We start from the raw sequence: 19871 nt of genomic DNA on the forward strand, positions 1-19871 counted from the left end.
GATATTTTGCATACCCCGATTTTAATTATCATATGGAACAATATTTGGTCAAACTTTATTTACCTCTTACTAGAACTCCAAATTACCAAGGGCCTCTTCTTCAGGAAATCAGAGAATGAACACCAAAAAATATAATTAAAATTCGGGAAATTAGTCACTTTAGTCCCTGAATGGGGAACGATTCGTCAATTTAGTCCCTGAATGCAGATAATATGCAAAACAGTCCCTGCATGGTCAATTTCAGAGACTAAAGTGACTTACGAAGTCTACATTCAGGGACTAAATTGACTAACGGAGTCTGCATTCAGGGACTAAATTGACTAACAAAGTCTACATTCAGGGACTATTTTGCAATTTATCTGCATTCAGGGACTAAATTGACGAATCGTTCCCCATTCAGGGACTAAAGTGACTAATTCCCCTTAAAATTCATTTCATGCACTTTGTAAAATTGATTTTGGTGAAAAGGTGACTGAATATACAATGATTTTTGTTTAGATTCATTTACATAAAATTGGTAAAAAAAAAAAATTTAAAAAATTGTGTTTAGATAAATTCTCACAAAAAACATTCAAGTAAAATTGCACAATTGAGTGGTCATTTAGTTTCTCTCTCATTCTTAAATTTCAGAAATTAAATTTCTTCTGTAAATTTCGTTTAATCTAAATGACCAATTTGTGGGGTCCAATCATTGACACGTGGACATAATGCATGTGAATACAAGTTGCATTTATATGTGAAGCAAAGTAGAAAGTTGCATGTTAGACAAATTGTTAGATGCTGATGCAAAGTGGAGAGTTGCATGCTTGATGTGTTGCATGGATGACAAGTGTCTTGTTGTATATAAGACAACTTGATATGTCACTCCTACAAATAGGACCTTGGGAAAGCATACATAACACATAACAAGAAGAAGAAGAAGTAAGAAATATGCGCATGAAAACCTTCATTTAGGGTCTGTTTGGAACAACTGATCTCTAAGGAAAGAAAGCATCAAGGATGGAAACACAGATTTCAAGAAACTTTCCATCGGTTGGTTGCACAATAGAGAGGAAGGAAAGATCACTTTTTACTGGGTCCCACACAAGATTCCCATCCCTTCCAAATTTGAGCAGAAAGTTTCGGAGAGTATGGGGAATTGCAAAAAGACAAAAACAACCACATGCCAAAATATAATCTTTATTTTAAAATATTATTATATAATCATTTGTTTTATTGAAAATGAAAAACATGAGAATAGTTTCTTATGAAGAGAATATTTATCGGTTATATATTTGAGCTATATATGTGTGTGTACTTTATTCCTTCAAAAAAAAATGTGTGTATTTTATTAAAATTATATTTATAAAAAAAAAATATCTTTAGATTTTATTTTACTTAAGGGCATGTATGTCATTCTACAAGTATACTTCTTTCTTTCCTCTCACTATCTATTCACTTTCACTTCAACCAAACAAACCACAAAATCATATCACTTTCCACTCATATTCTACTCACTTTCATTCCTTCAACATTCTTTCCTTATACTATCTTTTCTTTCCCTTTCTCTTCTCATCCAAACAGACCCTAGAGATACCCTTGCACAAGAGGACCTTACTATAGAAAGAAAGACTATAGCTGGAGGAGGAGAATTGTGGGGTCCAACCATTTCCACGTGGCCATAATGAATGAGAAGACAAGCAGGAACATATGTAGAGGGGGAGAAATTCTTAGGTGGTCCAGGACCAAGAAATTTTCTTTGGTCACAACCAAAGAGAGAAGAGAGAGAAGAGAGAAGAGAGAGAAAATGAAAAGTATTTGTTTATTTGTGAAGAGAGAGAAGGCAAAAACTCTATGTGTGACCAAACCAAATTTCTTAGTCCTGGTTCACACAAGAGTTTCTCGTAGAGGGGGGCGATCATGGGCTCCAACCCCTCCCTCTTCCATCCAATCAACATATTATTAGTATATATAAATAGAATCTATACATGCTCATATATTGATTTATAAATTATTAGTAACATATATATTGTATTCAATATAAAACATTATATATATATATATATATATATATATATATATATATTGTTCTGGTTAATTTATATCGATTAACGATGTAACTTTTTTACACCTACATTCAATTAAATCATGCAAAATAAACATTTGTAGAGATATTTTAGGAACTACCTTAGAAAAATGTCATAGTGATTATATAGGATTAGTGAATAATAAACTTTTACAATGTCGGTTGTACAAATTAAATTCTTAAATACGTAATTAAATACTATTTGTCAAGCATTTTTCAGCTCTTGTTTAAAATGTTTATGGATACGTCCTTGAAAACAAGTTTCATTTTTATGCAGAGCCGTCTTAACAAATTTGTTGGCCCTGTTTTAGTTTTTAAGGACTGACAAAAAATTGAAATTTTGGGCCCCAAAATACTTAAAAAGGCCCTATAAAAAAAATATTTGAAAATTAATATTTCTAGAAAAGACTCAAGTGGGAGTTGAACCCACAACCACACACCCTGTAATCAAGGAGCACGCCACTGAAGCAGAGCAATTTTAATGATATATTTTCGCATTAACTCTATATAAGTGCTAATTACGTGCTATACATATTAAAAAAAAATATGCTTTGGGCCCAAAAAAATCGAGGCCCGGTGACATAGCCCTACCCCGACGGGCTATGGGCCGGCCCTGTTTTTATGTGATGCAAAGTGAAAAGTTGCATGTGACAAATTACTAAATGCATGTGATGCAAAGTGGAGACTTGCATGTAAGACAACTTGATATGTCTCTCTTAAAATAAGACCATGGACAAACACAAATAACACATAGCAACAAAAACAAGAATCATAACCTTGCTCAAGACAGGTTTACTCTAGAGAGAAGTGGGAGAAAACATAGAGCCTCATAGAGTTTATTTGTGAGAGAGAATTGTATCCACCTAAGGGTGAATTTTTTGTATTCTCATTATTATTACGTTGAAAGTTTAAGTGACTCATGAGTCTCGTGCTTTTTTTTCCCTCATATTGAGAAGGTTTTTCACGCTAAAAATTTTTTAGTGTTATTTTGCCCGTTTTACGTTTATGTTGGATCCTATTTTGAGTTCACAAGGAATGGAAATAACGGAGGCATTTCCTAACACAGTTTGATACAACATGCCCACTCTTTTTTACAAACGTTCATTTTAGCAACATGCACATTTTTTTTTGGATAAAAAATCCAATTATGTAGCACAAGTAGTAGATACGTGGAGATAAACTCATTTTTTTTTGATAAAAATTACTCATTTTTTTAGAGTTCAACTCCTTAAATGGATTTATGATATCTCGATGAATTGGTCTCTGCAGTTGCACGTAGAGATAAACTGATTTACTAAAAAAAAAAAAAAAGTTACAATAAACGCAATAAATAAAAACACATTTAAAATGATTTCAAAGACTACAAAAGAAGTAGTTAGTGTTATTTTAGTTTATCTTTAGTTTTCTTTCAATTCAATGATTAATATAATTTATATGTATTTAGTTAAAATTTTACAATAAATTAAAAAACATTTAAATATGTGTTGGTTTCGCCACTAAGCCCTTTAAAATAAATAAATAAAATTTAAAGTGATTTCAGGATCTTAAAAAAGGTCCTAAAAACACAAAAGAGGTAATTAGTACTATTAATCTATCTTTCAATTTTGTCATTAAAAAAAAGTAGTTTTTATCGTTAAAATAATCCGAACATCTAATATAATTTAGATGAGATGATAATAGATCTCTTCCAACTTAACTAGAGGTTATGGGTTTGAATCGAGCTCAACATCAACAGACTCTATGACTTCTTTTCAAACCATTGTTCATGGTTAGATTATCTTTGCTTACAGCCCAAAATGCAAGAGAATGAAGCTTGCACACTTGAGCTTTGCTGACAACCTTTATATCTTCACAATATATTTTTCCGACTTAAAAGGATTCTGAATTTGTTTTATAATTTTCATGATAGTAGAATTTTGCGTATTGGGTTAATCAAACGGAGCTGCAAGAAATGTAAGAGTTTGTTGTATTCTAAGTGGGAGACCTATATCTTCAGGAGTACCTCTAACATCTGCTGCTACTATTTTTCACCATGAAAGAGCAGATGATGTTGGTATTGTTCTCTCAAGGTCTAATAACATTGTGAATGATACATTCAACATATATCAAGTGCTAATTGCCAACTGAAGCACTGGTTTATCCTTTTTATAGCATATTTATATAGCTATGGAGAAGTCAGAAATTCCGGATTAATTTGACAAAATATATCCAAAACAGTTTTTTATTCTCATTATTCAATAAAATGAAACTGCACCTAATTTTTTATTTTACCTTTGATCAAAATGTTCTATGTACCTAATTTCAGAAAATTAGATTACTACTCCTATAATAAATAAAATAAAATAAAAATAAAAAAACTAGATTACCAAGAAGAGAGTTGAGATCACCAAGCATATGGTGCTAGCCCTGTAATTTGAAATCCATACATGGAAATTGATGCTTTTCATTTTAATCTCAGTTACTTTCATAGCAAAATTTTGTGACTTACTAGTAGAGATACCTGGTTAGGACTTAGGACTATGCTTTCTTTCTTCAAGAAGAAGAAAATGGTACTCCAGTGTACGCAATAAAATCTAATGTATTATGTATCTCAATCCAGGTTAAGAATTTAGAGTGCACGTATCCTGTGTACATAATAAAATCTGCTACGTATTTAGTCTGTATATTGTAACTTTCTATGTATTCAAAAAGGAAAAATGCCATCTTCTCCACTTACAACTACCGATCAACCAGTTAGCACTGCCACCGTGTTAAGAAAAAGTCGTCCGTGCCTTCTACTAGACACACTGAAAAGCTGTGTCAAATCTCGCCATCTAAATGTTTTATTTTTTATGCTAATTTTAATTAATATCAAAATCTACTCTGAGGCTCATGAATAACGCAGAGCGCCTTGGTTAGGATTAGGCTCTTTGATATGCTGCAATAAAGGACACAACTTCAACCCAATGATCTGAATCTCTAAGTTTGAGTGCCCGTTGAGAAAAACATTTGTTACCTGCAATAGTAGTAACATTCAAAATCTTCTCCAACAAATCAACTAATTTCTTTGTACAAAAACTCAATTGACGAATCATGTTTATATATTTTAAATGATAGATTTATTTACCTGTGAACATCCGAAAAGTTTAAGTGACCTTAGCGACAAACAGCTATCCACAATTAAACCAAACTCATTGTCTGTCAAATTTCGACACCATGACAGATCTAAGGTATGCAAATTTTTTGCATTGTTTGCAAGTGATAAGGTTGTCTGTTGGCCAACCTGGATTAAACCAAATGTTAAAGACACTCAAAAAATGAATCAAATATGACTATAATTTAGCTGGCTGCAACAGCTATAATGCTAACTGAAAACCAGATAGCGGAAACATTAACCTCAAATAGCTAATCAATATTCAAGAATCTGTTGAGTCGACAGTGTCTTCCACAAACAGTAGAACAAATCACTGTTCTGTGAAATCAACCAACTTTACTTATATAATTTATATTGTAGATAAACTATCATAAGAGTTGGTTATGAAATCAATCTTTGAAGATAATGATAAAAATAAATTGCAAATTATTCCAATCTAAGTTTCAACCAGATCAATCCTTTCATAAGCACAGAGAAGCCTTGACAACATGTTACAATTTTCTAAACGCTAATGTGTTCAATGTGAGAAACATTCGACGAGCCAATTGAGAGACATTTGGCAAGAAAATATTAAAAACATTACCTTCTTAATGTTGTTAAGTGAAAGTTCTTCCAAGGATTTGCCGGTCATCTCCAAAAAAGCAGCAATTGCTTCATCACTGTAGCAGAGAAAAAGTTAAGTTATTCAGCAATTGGAATTTAGGACAGATCATGATTACATGCGGACAGCACTCTGAACACTATCATAAGACACAATGCAGACGATACTTGGTAATAAGATATATAGAATGGTGTCCTCAAAACCTTGAAAACAAAATGATATAGTATATTTAATTTTTCTAGTTCGAGAATGGAAGATATCAATAAGATCCACATGAAGAAATATTCCTGACATTCCAAATGCAAAAAATCCATACCAATCCATACATATAATAGCAATACTCTACCAATCCTAATATATTATCACATAAACGAAGATTATCCTACTAAAAAGCTAGAAATTACTAGCAAAAGCAATACATCAAAAAGTATAGTAAAATCAGAAAATTACATAAAACAAGAGACCACCTGAATGGATTGCGGCAGAGGTTCAATATACGCAGTGCTTGACAACTATTTGTAAGATATCCTATAGTTAAATCGGTCAATTTCCATAAGTTCATAAGATCAAGAGCCTGCAGTCCGGGACAGTGTGTAGCAATGACTTTCATCGATGCATCCGTCAAATTTCTGCAGATCGAGAAATATAAACCAATAGACGAAATGAAAAGTTTGCATCATCTATAACTAGCATTTTAGCTTCTCTCCATCACAATAACTCACTTAAAAAGTATCTTTTATCCTTGTTAACAAGAAATTCTAGCACAAATTTTAGGAAGTAAAAACTGAAAATATTTTCACAAAGTAAACGGAGCCTTAAGAATGAAAGACTAAGGAGAATAATTTCTATAAATGAATAATAATGTGCTAAAATAGTACTTACATACAGTCTTTTAAAACAAGCTCCTTAATATTCTGACCACATGCAATGATGTAACTCTTGATAAACTTATCACAAACAGTTGGAACACCAGCTAGTGATAACACTTCTAATTGTTTGAGTTGCTTCAATGCCGACAAGATTAGTGCAGCATCAATGAGTATGCAATCATCAAGATACAACTCTTTCAAAATCGATCCAAATGAATCAGCCAGAATATTAAGACTAGCATATGTGAGAAGGGAACATTGACTTAGATTTATGGATCTAAGTGCTGTTGCAGAAGAAACCAGTAGCTGCAACCCCTTATCAGTAAGACGGCAAGCACCAGTGAGGGATAGACTAATCAATCTAGACAAGCAGCTTGGTGATTTTGCCAATGTAGAAAGTAATGTATATTCTGTTATAACTCGTCCACACTGGTCAAGTTGCAGCACCTATTCCACAAATAAATGTTCCGACCATAGTAATAAAAAATATCATCATAATTCTCACCAACTAAAATATATTCACACAAAGTAAATTTTTTATAAAAGACATATGAATGACAGGAATTTGGATTGTGTCTGTGCGTACAGTCAGCTACATCGGTGGCCATTTGATCAAGATCGAACAATTCAAATTTTAAAACTATTTAAAACTTAACATACAAGAAACACCAAATGCTATATGAAACAAGTAAATTTAATGTACATACCTCTAGTATGGAAGTGTCCAACATTCCGAAACATTTAGTGAATTCTTCCTCTGTCAACCAGGAGCAATCTTTAAGCCGAATATGAGTAGGAAACCCACTTAGAAGTAGTTCAAGAAAGCGACAATTCATTTTTCTCGAATCACATACCAATGCGCTAAGCCTTTGTTTGAGCTCATCCGAAACACCATCAAGTGAAACCATTCCATCAGCATGGTTAGCAAGAATTTTAAGAGACATTTCTTGCAAAGAAGGAACCCTAAACCTTCCCTTCACCAAATCTTCTCCGTTCCTTTTCGGAACCCAAATAAAGGATTCCTTAACAACCCCTTTTTTCTTGCTTTTGGCAATTCGTTCTTGAATAGCTTTGATTGCTTCAGAGAAAGGTGTTGGAGAACCATCATCAGCATCAACTTCATGTTCCAAGTTATCGTCAATTTCATGTGCAGCTGCATGATGATCATCTTCATTCTCAGAAACAGTGTGAATTTGTGATGCATATCTCTTTGCAGCGTCTTTGTTATATTTCCTGTACCGATTTCTACGAATTGACACGTTGGTCTGAATCTCATCATCAGCACCATCGCTATCATTAGTTTCAGTTTCATTGATATCTAAATCCAATGAAATTTGATTTTCAGTTAATTCCTTCCTCTGATCATCTTCATCATCACTGTCACTGATAACGATGGTGTTGCTGTTGTTATCATCATCATCAATGAGTGGTTTCTTGCCTTTTGGATCCAAAAAGTTGTAGAGTTTTAAGCGCTTGGAAGAGGTATAAGATTCATGGGGTAATGGATCCATGTAAAAAGAATCAGTATCATCGTCATCTTCAATTCCTCTCTTGAGAAAGGGCTCATGAATGGGAGAATCAAGAGAAAATGGAACATTTGATGATGATGATGATGGGGTTAAGTTTAAGATTATACCAATTTCTTTGTCGGAAAAACCGTGACCCTTTAGTTGTTTTGTGATAGAATCAACATCGCTGAGTGGAGGAACAGAACAATTGGAAGAGGAAGAACAAGGTTGTTGTTGTTGGGTGGAATTTGGATTGGGAATGAGGGTTTTTTGGGTATTTTGATTGGTTAGGTTCATTTTCTGTTCTTGCTTCCCCACGTGAAACTGTGTGATAAATTAAAAATAAAAATTACACTAACAAGTTATTCAATAATAATGAGTTTGTTTGATTTTGATATAGATCACAGGAGATGCGAAAAATAAAAGAACAGAGGAGAGGATACAAAGGATTTTGCTCCAAAGAGATTGATTGAGGGGTGGAGAAATTCCAATTGTTCACATCTTTGGAATGATAATAAAAAGAAGGAAGAAAGTACCAAAGAAATAAAGTGTGATCGTGTGTGAAAGAGAGAGAGAAAGAGGGAGGTAGTTTCTGTTGGGGTTGGGGCATAACAGAAACTTCTTCATTAAATTAAATTATTATTATTATTTTCATCTTTACTAATGTGTGAGACATGTTGATATTTTAGCATGATAATGATAATAATAAATACAAATTCATCAATTTATATTTACTAATACTTTTTTTCTTTTTCTTTTGACAATTTTTACAATAATATCGAAATTGCTCTCTCCATATAAATTTCATAAAACTTTTTTTTATTCACTTTAAACCTTCAACCCTTTTCATAAAACTTTTTTTATTCACTTTAAACCTTCAACCCTTTTTTGGAGCAAAACCCTTTTTTTTATTCACTTTAAACCATGTGCAACCAATACCTACTAAGATTGAATATTGAATCAACATCTTTTTCATTGATTCATACTCTTTTCATAGAAGTAAGTGAATTTCATCAATTTCTTCTTAAGAGTTTATATTATTGTTTGTTTGATGTTGTTTTTTTGTTTTGTTTTGATATATGTGTGTGACATTATATGGTAGACTTGAATTTAGATTAAGCATGTATTAGTTCCGCAAGGCAACGTGAATTAAGTTTACGTAACACACTCAGGAGTAGCGTAATTTAAGTTTACGTAGCACACATGTGAATCAATTTATGTATATATAACTAGAGTAGTACTCCCTCCGTCTCACAATAATTGTCACTTTACCATTTTTTCTTTTTCTCAAAATAATTGTCACTTTAGAATACCAATGCAGCATTTATTAATTTTTTTCCATTAATATACCCTTATTTATTGAATTTCATCCAACTTAACTACTCCACTAACTACAATTAATAAGGGTGTTTTAGTAAATGACACTAATTTTACTATCAAAATCAACCTAACTAATCATTTCCTTAATAACCGTGCACAAACCTTAAACGACTGTATATCTAGAACCATTTTATCACGATAACATCTCGAAAAGCATATTGGCCAATCACAAATCTGCCTGGCATGGAAATCACGGCATGCTAGTGTTATTTTTTTTTTTAATGAAACGGTGGAGACAAAAATTTGAAATCCAAGGGCAACGACCATGCCACTTCATTCTTGAAAGCATTCACGAGAACTTCTTCCCTATATCAATCATTACCCATATAACTTATGTGCGTAAACGTGTGAACTCAAATAAATGGTACAGTATATTGGTAGTTTTGGGTTGTAACTTGGATTTTTTAGGGTGTGAATAATATGAGAAATGATATTTGTACAATCAATTTTTGACAACTGTTATGACAACCCTCTCTCTCATACTCACATGTGTTTTTATTCTCTCTCTTATTCATTCTCTCTCTATTCTTTTTATCCAATAAGAAGAGAGAAAAAGGGTTGTCACCCAGGTTGTACAACAATTGGTTGTACAAATATCACTCCTCGAATAATATATGTCAAAAGTTTAATATATAGCTTATGTATCCTCACGCACCCGTGAATTTAACTCTACTCGAAGACCAAACTAACTAATAAAAAACACATTTGAAGGCCAAACTCGCTAAAGAAAGACATATCGAAAAGATTTTTGTAATTTTGTTTAATTGTAAGACTATATTGACAAATATTATGTAAAATCTTAGTTAGCCTTACTAACTAATGTGAGATTTACATCTAATAACAATTTTTGACACTTAAAAATCAAAATGATGGTTTACTCGGAATTTTCAAATATTTAAACTGCGTGCTCTCATGGTCTAGTTTTATTATTCTTAAAAAAATTTGTAAAAAAAAAAATTATTCTTAAAAATTGAGTAATACGTCGGACTTCAAAAAAAAATTTGGCTACAAAATGTTGGACGTAATTTAAAACTTTTTTTTTCCGCCACACTAGTATACTTTATTCTATTTTAGTTGTTGGCTACATGATGTTGGACGTAATTTAACATTACAAAATTTGTCACGAGTGACTCTTAAAACTTTTTTTTTTGGGCATACTAGCATATTTTATTCTATTTTAGTTGGTCTTTTTTTTTTTTTTTTGAAGAACTATTTTAGTTGGTCTTCTCTATGTTACTTTTTTTTCCGTGTGAACTCCAACTATTTTAATGCAAGAAGGTAAGATGATCTCCAACACTCCTAATGTTTAAGAACATTAGAAATACTCTAATCCTACAAGAACAAATAAAAAAATAAGAAGGTGACATTTTCTTAATCTTATTTTCTCAATTTGTAGTAAAAGAATTTCAAGAATATATTTTTCTGAAACAATTGTTCTTACAACTGGCAAACCAACTTTTAGACTCTTAACAAGAAAAGTTTTTGTAACATCCCAGACTGCTTTTTAGGATTGCCGACTAACCCCACAAACCAACACGAGTCTTTTCAGCATGTTTTGTCCTCACTCACATGCTCAGCATGCTTTGTCCTTACTCACATGCTTACCGGGAAACTTCCCGGTAGGTCACCCATCCTAGTACTACTCCAAGCCAAGCACGCTTAACTGTGGAGCTCCTATGGATTGAGCTACCGAAAAGAAGATGCATCTTGTTGATATGGGTAGTACCTAACAATTCTTATAAGCCTTCCTTCAACCATGTAGTCTCATACCTACACGGCCTCCGGATCCCTCTCATTCCGATGTGATTCGGTTCCTTCTATTATCGTGGGGTCATCCTTACGGATAGTGCCCGTTCCAACTGGCGGGAACCTTTCGTATCCAACTGGCGGGATATCGAAAGCCACGACGTGGGTGTTACAGTTTTATTAATCAATTTGATGTGAATAAAATAGGAAAAATTTTCCTTATATGATTATTTTTGTATTCTAATCTTTTAATGTTGTATTTTTATTTGTAAATTATTTTAAAGTTACTTTTGTATTATATTAATTATTAAATAATTAAGTTTTTGATTTTGACATGGTCATATTAATAATACTACACGTTCTTTTTTTGCCTGATTGCCCGATCAAATGTGTTTCAATTTATCTCCTAATTACTCGGATTAGTGGACTTGATTGAGAGAAATAATAGATAACAAATTCATATTGTTTTTATCGTGAGTATAATGATAGTACTAGTAGTTAGAGATTTTAGTTACGAGATTGTATGCACTGTTAGTTAACGTGCATATTTTGCTGCCTTAAATTCAAGGAAATAGTTATTTTGTTCCTAAAAACAAGTCACACGCTCTCTCCATCTCTTTGTCGTCTTGCGTATTTCACTCTTCTCCTCCATAACTTTGCCATATAACTGCTAATCAATGGTTTTGAGGAAGTTAGATCAAAGAATTCAATTCCTAAAAGGCAAGCCATTATTTACCTTAATTCCACAATTATTAGAATTGATCTCTCCCTTTTTTCTTAGTCTTACACGCCTAGAAATAGAAGGTACGAAGATATTTGAAATTTTCTTTTCCTTCTCCTCTCTCATAATTTGATGTCATTTAAATGCCAAGGTTGGGTCTGCATAATCATTCCTTAATGATTCCAAGCAAAATCTGATTTTCCTCCTCTCATTTGAGAAAACGAATTACTCTCTTCCTACATTTTTTTTTTTTTTACAAATATTATCAAAGGAAAGCTCTTGAATGTTTTCAATTACCATACATCTTTGGTCTTCAAGGAATCATCGTCACTAATTCAACTTGATTGTCTTGACCCAAAAACAAGGGATGCTGAATTCCTCGGTACTCTCGAGTCTTGATCCCCATTTAAATTCCAATTTGTCTTAAACATTCAGTGGTCCATAAAAGGCTATGTTTATTCTTGCTATTACTTTAACATCCTCATCGCTTCTCAGCCTCACTCTCCCTACTTTCTCTCTCTCTCTCTCTTAATCACTTGTTAATCCAAAAATTATTTTCTAAGTTTTAAAGCATTCTTCCGATACTCCTTTTGACTCATTTCTTGCATCAGAATTTTCCTTAAGACCATAAGTAAATTCCGCTGTCTTATTTCTTTGCAAGCACGTGATGTATGGCAAGATACATACTATACTATATACCTTTCCTTTTGTTTAAGTACCCTAGTTCTAATTCTAGAATTTGATTCTTGAATCTTTGAGCAAACATAGACAATTTTTTAGGATTAGAGTGTCCTGTTAGGAAGGAAAGCGGGTTAGGTAAAGGCTTCGTCCTCGGATGATGTTATGAACTTGAAATGGAAATTTTTGTCTTTTGAAAAGAAAAACAAGTGCAATAAGTATTTATGTGGCAAAATTCAATTTCTTTATAAAAGTGAATATTTTTAATTATGATTTGTATGATATTTTTGTACGAGGATGTGACGTGGAATGATATATTTTATTTTATTATGTTTTAAATGTTTTTTGTGATCTTGGGAAAGAAATGCTAGATTATTGATAAACTAAAGAAAGGAAAAATATGAAAAATGTGAGTTTTATGAAAAGATTGACGACTAATGGTTCATGTGCATGTTGATGTGTTAATATTTGATTGTGTTTGTCTAATTGTTTGTATTTCATTTGACTGTGTATTCGTGTAAGTGGTGGGATTTAATTTTGTTTTCATTGTCATCACATGACATCATGTTAATTAAAATCAGAATTTCTTTTGTGGTGCTAAAGTGAGAGTTGATATTATGTAGTGTTTAGGAGGGGGAGCATGCATCTTACAGATAATTTCATTTGAGTTCGTTATATGTTTGTGGTTTGATAATTGACTAAACTATTTTATTGCAATGGAAATTATGTGACTTGGGTGTGTATCTTTCTTTTTCTTTTTGAAGAAGTTTTGATTCTATCTATTTTATTACAGCACTCTTGTGCGTTGAGTATGTACCAATTTGGACCATAATGTAACGTCTCAAATTTTTGGTCCAAGACATTACGTCTATTTTGTTATTAATATGAAAATACTACTCTATTTATTTTTTTTTCAAAAACAAATTACTAATAGATTCCAAATTTTATACGGTGATTTTATTTCCGAGTACTAGTTTATTCACTTTCAAAAAGAACAATAGTGAAACTAGTCTAAGGTTCCTAGAGGAAGATAACTTGTTTCCGCATTTCCAAATGCACTACATAATTCAAAATAACAACTAAAGAACCATAAAATCTTTATTTTAAAGTGGATGACAAAAACCCATAGTGTTTTCCCCGATAGCAGAAAAAGCATCAACCGTCAATCTTATGCATCTTCTTGAGTACCTAAAATGTTGGTATAAGGGGTCGGCTTCCATAAACCACAATCCATACAAATCAAACCAACATATGGTACAGTATTATAGAATAAATCATACAAGACATAAGCGACTAAAAAGAAAGGATACAAAAAAACATCATCATTCTTTTACAAATGTTAATTTGATAAGGAAATTGACATGTACTAAAAAATGAGATATGAAGTCCTTGTGATGAAGTAAGCGGAAGCGAGGACAAAAATTGAGTTTTATTTAATTGTAATGTGGTGAAGTAAGCAGTCGCGAGGACAAAAATTGAGTTTTATTTAATTGTAATTGCAGTTTAATTTTTTTTAAGTGTATTATTCTCTTAGCTTTAACTCATTAGAAAATCCGAATGTGGATTTCTTCCATTTGAAAATAATCAATTTTAAAGAATAATTTTCTATTAGTTTTCTTCTAATAATTATTTTAAAAAATAGCTTCATATATTCTATAAACTTAAGAGTAAATTACACTCTCATCCCCTCTAAAATGTTTGAATTACACTCCCCTCCCCTCTTATGTTAAAATATACACTTCCCTCCCTTCTTATTCAAAACATATTAGAAAATATTTCACTCTCCTCCCTTGAGTGAAGCTTGAATTACATTCCCCTCCCGTTTTATGTTAAAATCTACGCTTTAGTCCCTCAATTATTTTTTTTATTTCTAATAATCTAACAAAAAAAATAATCTAACACACTTAAAAGAAAAATAGCATTGCGGATTCATTTTAATATAATCAAATTTTAAATACATATCTTTCTCTATTTTTTATTCACAATTTCATTAACATATAGTTTTAAACCCTATTATAAAATATGAAACAACCTAAAATAAAATTAAAATATGTGAAAAATTACTAAAGTCGATTAAGTATGGTTATTTAAAAGTGAAATTTATACTCTAAATTATAAAATTGATAACAAAATATTTAAATTTAATAGTTATTGACATTTAGATTATAAAGAAACGAATTTGTATATTTTAAATGGTGATTCAAAATTAATATATATTATACAAATATTTATTTATGTTAAAATAGATTAAATTGTAGTTTATATTTAATTATTAAGGGAGGAGGTTGTATTTCAAGCATCTTATAGGGGAGAGGGGAGTGTATATTTTAACATAAGAGAAGAGGGGAGTGTAATTCAAGTATCTTTAAAGGGAGAGGGAAGTGTAATTTACTCTAAAATTAAAAAGAAATTAAGGAATGTCTTGGATAAAAATTTGTAATGTTACACTTCATATATAGGGACCATAACTTATGGCTTACAAAGTCAGGGTGTGCATAGTTTGCGTGTGTCTGATTTGATAGTTGACGAGGAACGAGTTTGGGATATTGATAAGCTTGAATCTCTGTTTCTAGATGATATGGTGCAAGCTATTCTCGACACACCACTCTTTGCAGAAGTTCAGAATGATAAAATAGTGTGGACGATGGAACGTAACGGGAGGTATACTGTTAAGACTGGTTATAAACTTGCTATGATGGAGTTGTTACATACTGATCGGTTCCATGTTGAAGGTGAGTGGCATAGAATTTGGAATGTGAATTCCCCTCACAAAGCACGTAATTTGTTATGGAGGATTTGCAGAGGGTGTGTTCCGACGCGTCTCCGACTACAATCACGACATGTACAATGTGAGGTGATATGTCCCTGGTGTGATACGGCTGTTGAGGATGATTGGCATGCTTTTGTGGGTTGTACGGTGGCGTGTGAGAGTTGGTATAAGGCAGGGCTTTCGACTGTGTTGCAACCGCGAGTTGGAACTGTGAGCAGTTTGGCAGATTTTGTTTTTGATATATGTCGTTCTGAAAGCCGAGACATTGCAGGTCGGGTGGCTTCACTTCTTTGGCAAATTTGGGCTGCACGTAATGATGTCATTTGGAATGCCGCTCATCATACTTCAACAAGCATTGGGAGGACGGCACTAGATGCATGGCAGCAATGGCAGGAGGTTCATAAACATCCCCCACAATCGGTTGTGCAACACGGACAGAATAGAGTGCAAGGTAACAGCTCAGTTTGGGAGAAACCACGCGAGACACGGTTGAAGTGCAATGTGGATGCCGCGTTCCATGACCTTAACCATATTACATCTTTTGCGTGTTGTGTTAGAGACTCCCGCGGGCAATTTATTCGGGCTCAAACGAAATGACAGCGGGCAAATATGATAGTTTTGGAGGGGGAGGCAGTAGCCTTACTCGAGGCTATTCACTTTGCTAATGTGAACAGATGGGACCGGGTTGTTTTCGAGTCCGACTCGTCTACTCTAGTGCAAGCTCTATCGTCTCCGGGCCATGGTGATTCAGAATTCTCTGCTATTGTTTCTAGTATTATTTATCAGTTATCTTTACATTCCAACTTCGAGGTGAAGTTTGTTAGGAGACAAGCGAACATGGTTGCTCATAGTTTAGCTAGGGTGGCCTGTTCTTGGGTTAGTCATCGTATTTTTGATTCTTATCCTTCTTGTATTGAACATTGATTGATTAATGATAATAGTTAACTTTGTTTCGGTCAAAAAAAACTTATGGCTTACTAGCAAAGACAAGGATTGTGTTTTGTTCGGGGTTCGGAAGATGGAATTTTTTTTAATGAGAGGTGCTATTTATGGCGAGAAAAATTGTCCCAAAATACATGGAATCTTCCGCCTTGTAACATGGATGCTATGATATAAAGCAATGGACCATAGCCTTTGTTAAAATAGCGCCGTGATTTCTCTACGACACGCCTTTCGTTTGTAACTAGCATTTTTCAATATTAAAAAAGCCAAAACTATATTTAATATGTTGCCTTTGTCCAGAAAACATTACGATCAAGACTCTTATTAAAATCCATAGTGGGTGTAACCCAAAAGTAGCAAATTCTTTAGTGTCATGGAATTTTGTTAGGTACTCGTCGTATTCTATGGTAAAATTAATTCCAAATTAAAATTCCCCTAAAAAATAGATGTCATTAAATAATTAAATATTGTGTAATATATCTAACAAGGGATAGGATCAAATGACACCACGGTGTCAAATTAAATTTGACACCAAATCCTAACCATTTATACAACTTTAATCCAACGTCTTCAAATAAATCATTAATTACTCAAATGCTTGATCAAATGACCTAAACTTTAATTTTAAAAATAATTTATTCTTTCTTCTCTTGCTTAATTACTTACCAAAAATTTCTACCTACTAATTTTTGATGCATTCTTCATTTTTCTCCGTCGCTCTTTCATTTGTCTGAGTGGTAAGTTTTCCCTGTTGTTGGGTTTAGTAGCTGCAATTCTTGTATCGAGTGTTTTAGCATCTGTGGTTTCTGATTTGGCTGTAGTTGTTCATTCATTATCACTGGTGCCATTTTAAAATAAATTTTCTTAGAGCTTTTATAAAAATCCCCCTTGCCCTTTTTAAATTAAATTATTTGGGCTCTTTTAAAAAAAAAAGTAATAGGAATGAAGAAATACGCATGATAATCCTCTAAAAAATTAAGGATGATAAGGATCACATTGAATAGTGTAAGGGAGCCCTAATAATAAGAGTTACCATCGGAGAACTTTTGGTATGTAATTAACAAATTAACCAAGAGTGGAAAGAATAAATTATTTCTAAAACTAAAAGTAGGGTTATTTGATCAAGCATGTGGGCATTTAATAAATTGAAGAGAGACGTTGGATTAAAGTTGTATAAATGGCTAGGATTTGGTGTCAAATTTGATTTGACACCGTGGTGTCATTTGATCCTATCCCATCTAACAAAACTAGTATATATCCGAAAAATAATATATAGATTAGACAAACATAACACCAAGTGCACATGTTATAATAGAGCATATAAATATGTCACGTGAGCTTAACTCAGTTGATAAGGACAATGCATAATATATGCAAGCAAGCTCTGATGTTTGAACCTGAACACCACAAAAAAAAAAAACATATAAATGCTAAAATTATCCTTCAAAAAAAAAACTAAAATTATGTTCCGGTTTGTATCCCTAATCAGGCGAACAGCGGAGCTATACTTTGCACATACTCAAGAACCCACATCAAACATGGTAGATTATTAATTCGAAATTGGCGAACCAAGTTGCCATCTTTGTCGTATAACATAATCAAATTTTGTGTCCACCTTCTTCCAAGGACTTGAACATCATTCTTCCCCTTTGAAAGAACACGTACAACACTAACGTCAGAATCAAGTGGGACTTTATGTTGTATTTCAAGACCCAACCTTGTTGATTCTTAACCCAAATCCTCATCGCCAAAAAAGTTCGACTAACATAAGCAAGGGAACCGTTAATCTCAGCGATACCTGATGAATGTGAAAAAAACTTCATTAAGAAAGAAGAGAAATGTGATTATGTGAAAATGATTATGTGATTATATCAGTAGCTATACAAACTATTTATATCACAGATTCTAATAGTAGCTAATTATGAGGCAATACATAAGGTTACAATGTAACAGTAGCTATCTTAATGATAAGGTAATTTGTAAGGTTATAAGGTAACAGAATGTGTCAATTAATTATAGGTAATATGCCCCCTCAAGCTGGACTATGGATGTCCATAAGTCCAAGCTTGGAGATCAAACCAGAAAATGCAGATGATGATAATTGTTTGGTTAGAACATCAGCTAGTTGAGCAGAAGAAGGCACTGGAAGAAGGTGAATGAGTCCGGATCGAATGCGTTCTCGAACAACATGACAATCGATTTCAATGTGCTTCGTCCGCTCATGGAAAGAAGGATTGTGTGCAAGGTAAATTGCCGATTTATTGTCACAATATACCATAGCAGGGGCATCAAACATAATTCCCAAATCTTTAAACAAATAATGCAACCATTGAAGCTCACAAGAAAGGCTAGCCAAAGCTCTATACTCCGCTTCAGAGCTAGACCGAGAAACTGTTGATTGTTTCTTTGATTTCCATGAAATCAAAGAGGTACCAAGAAAAACACAATATCCGGTCATTGATTTGCGAGTAACAACACAAGTAGCCCAATCCGAGTCAGAGAAACCAGAAAGTTTGAGTGGAGAAGAAGAAGAAAAGAAAAGTCCTTTAGCAGGAGAAGCCTTAAGGTATCGAAGAACTTTAGTCGCAGCTTGAAAATGAACTTCATTTGGACTAGATACAAACTGACTCAGCTGCTGGACAGCAAAAGTGATGTCAGGTCTTGTGTTAGTGAGGTAGAGTAGTCGACCTATGAGTCGTCGATAAGCATACGGATCATTATAAGGAGGAGACTCGGAATCATGCAACTTGAGAGATGGATCATAGGGAGTAGAAGATGGTTTTGCTGCCAAATTACCACTGTCTTGCAACAATTCAAGAGTGTATTTTCGCTGGTTCAAGAGGATACCTTGCTTTGATCTTGCAATTTCTAATCCGAGAAAGAATCTGAGGTTACCAAGATCCTTGATCTGAAAGCTTTTGTCCAAAAATGACTTAACTGATTTAATTTCGAAGGAATTGTTGCCAGCCAAGACTATGTCATCTACATACACCAAAAGAGCAGTAAAAGAAGAATCATCTTTCTTAACAAATAAGGAATGATCAGCTGCAGATTGACTGTATCCCAAAGAGAGCAAGGCTGATGACAGTTTTGAATACCATTGTCTACTTGCTTGTTTGAGGCCATAAAGAGACTTGTGCAATCTACACACTTTATGAGAGTTAGAACCAGAATTTGGAACAATAACACCCGGAGGTAATGACATATAAACTTCCTCGTTAAGATCCCCGTGAAGAAAAGCATTGTTCACATCTAATTGTTCCAAAATCCAACCCTTAATGCAAGCTAAAGCAAGTAGAGTTTTGACAGTAGTAAGCTTTGCCACAGGTGAAAATGTCTCAAAGTAGTCTACGCCTTCCATTTGAGTATACCCTCTTGCAACCAATCTTGCTTTATACCTCTCAATAGATCCATCGGCATTATGTTTAATTTTGTAAACCCACTTGCATCCAATAGGA

General features: G+C 33.2%; 2 protein-coding genes across 2 annotated transcripts; one reads left to right on the forward strand and one right to left on the reverse strand.

Annotated features, from left to right (window-relative positions):
• Positions 1–4625: 4625 nt before the first annotated feature.
• Positions 4626–8692, reverse strand: LOC146902930 (uncharacterized). Its single transcript, XM_085738640.1, has 6 exons — positions 7376–8692; positions 6682–7115; positions 6267–6428; positions 5782–5857; positions 5172–5327; positions 4626–5060 (listed from the first exon to the last, which is right to left on the reverse strand). The coding sequence occupies exons 1-6, from the start codon at positions 8471–8473 to the stop codon at positions 4935–4937; spliced, it is 2052 nt and encodes a 683-aa protein (XP_085594766.1). The 5' UTR covers positions 8474–8692; the 3' UTR covers positions 4626–4934.
• A 6587-nt stretch (positions 8693–15279) lies between these two features.
• Positions 15280–16068, forward strand: LOC146902931 (uncharacterized). The gene has a single exon (XM_085737180.1). The coding sequence runs from the start codon at positions 15280–15282 to the stop codon at positions 16066–16068; it is 789 nt and encodes a 262-aa protein (XP_085593306.1).
• The last annotated feature ends 3803 nt before the right edge of the window (positions 16069–19871 follow it).

Source organism: Medicago sativa, chromosome 8 (genome assembly GCF_051527215.1).
Source record: "Medicago sativa cultivar Bolivia chromosome 8, Bolivia_mono, whole genome shotgun sequence".
Taxonomy (NCBI): domain Eukaryota; kingdom Viridiplantae; phylum Streptophyta; class Magnoliopsida; order Fabales; family Fabaceae; genus Medicago; species Medicago sativa.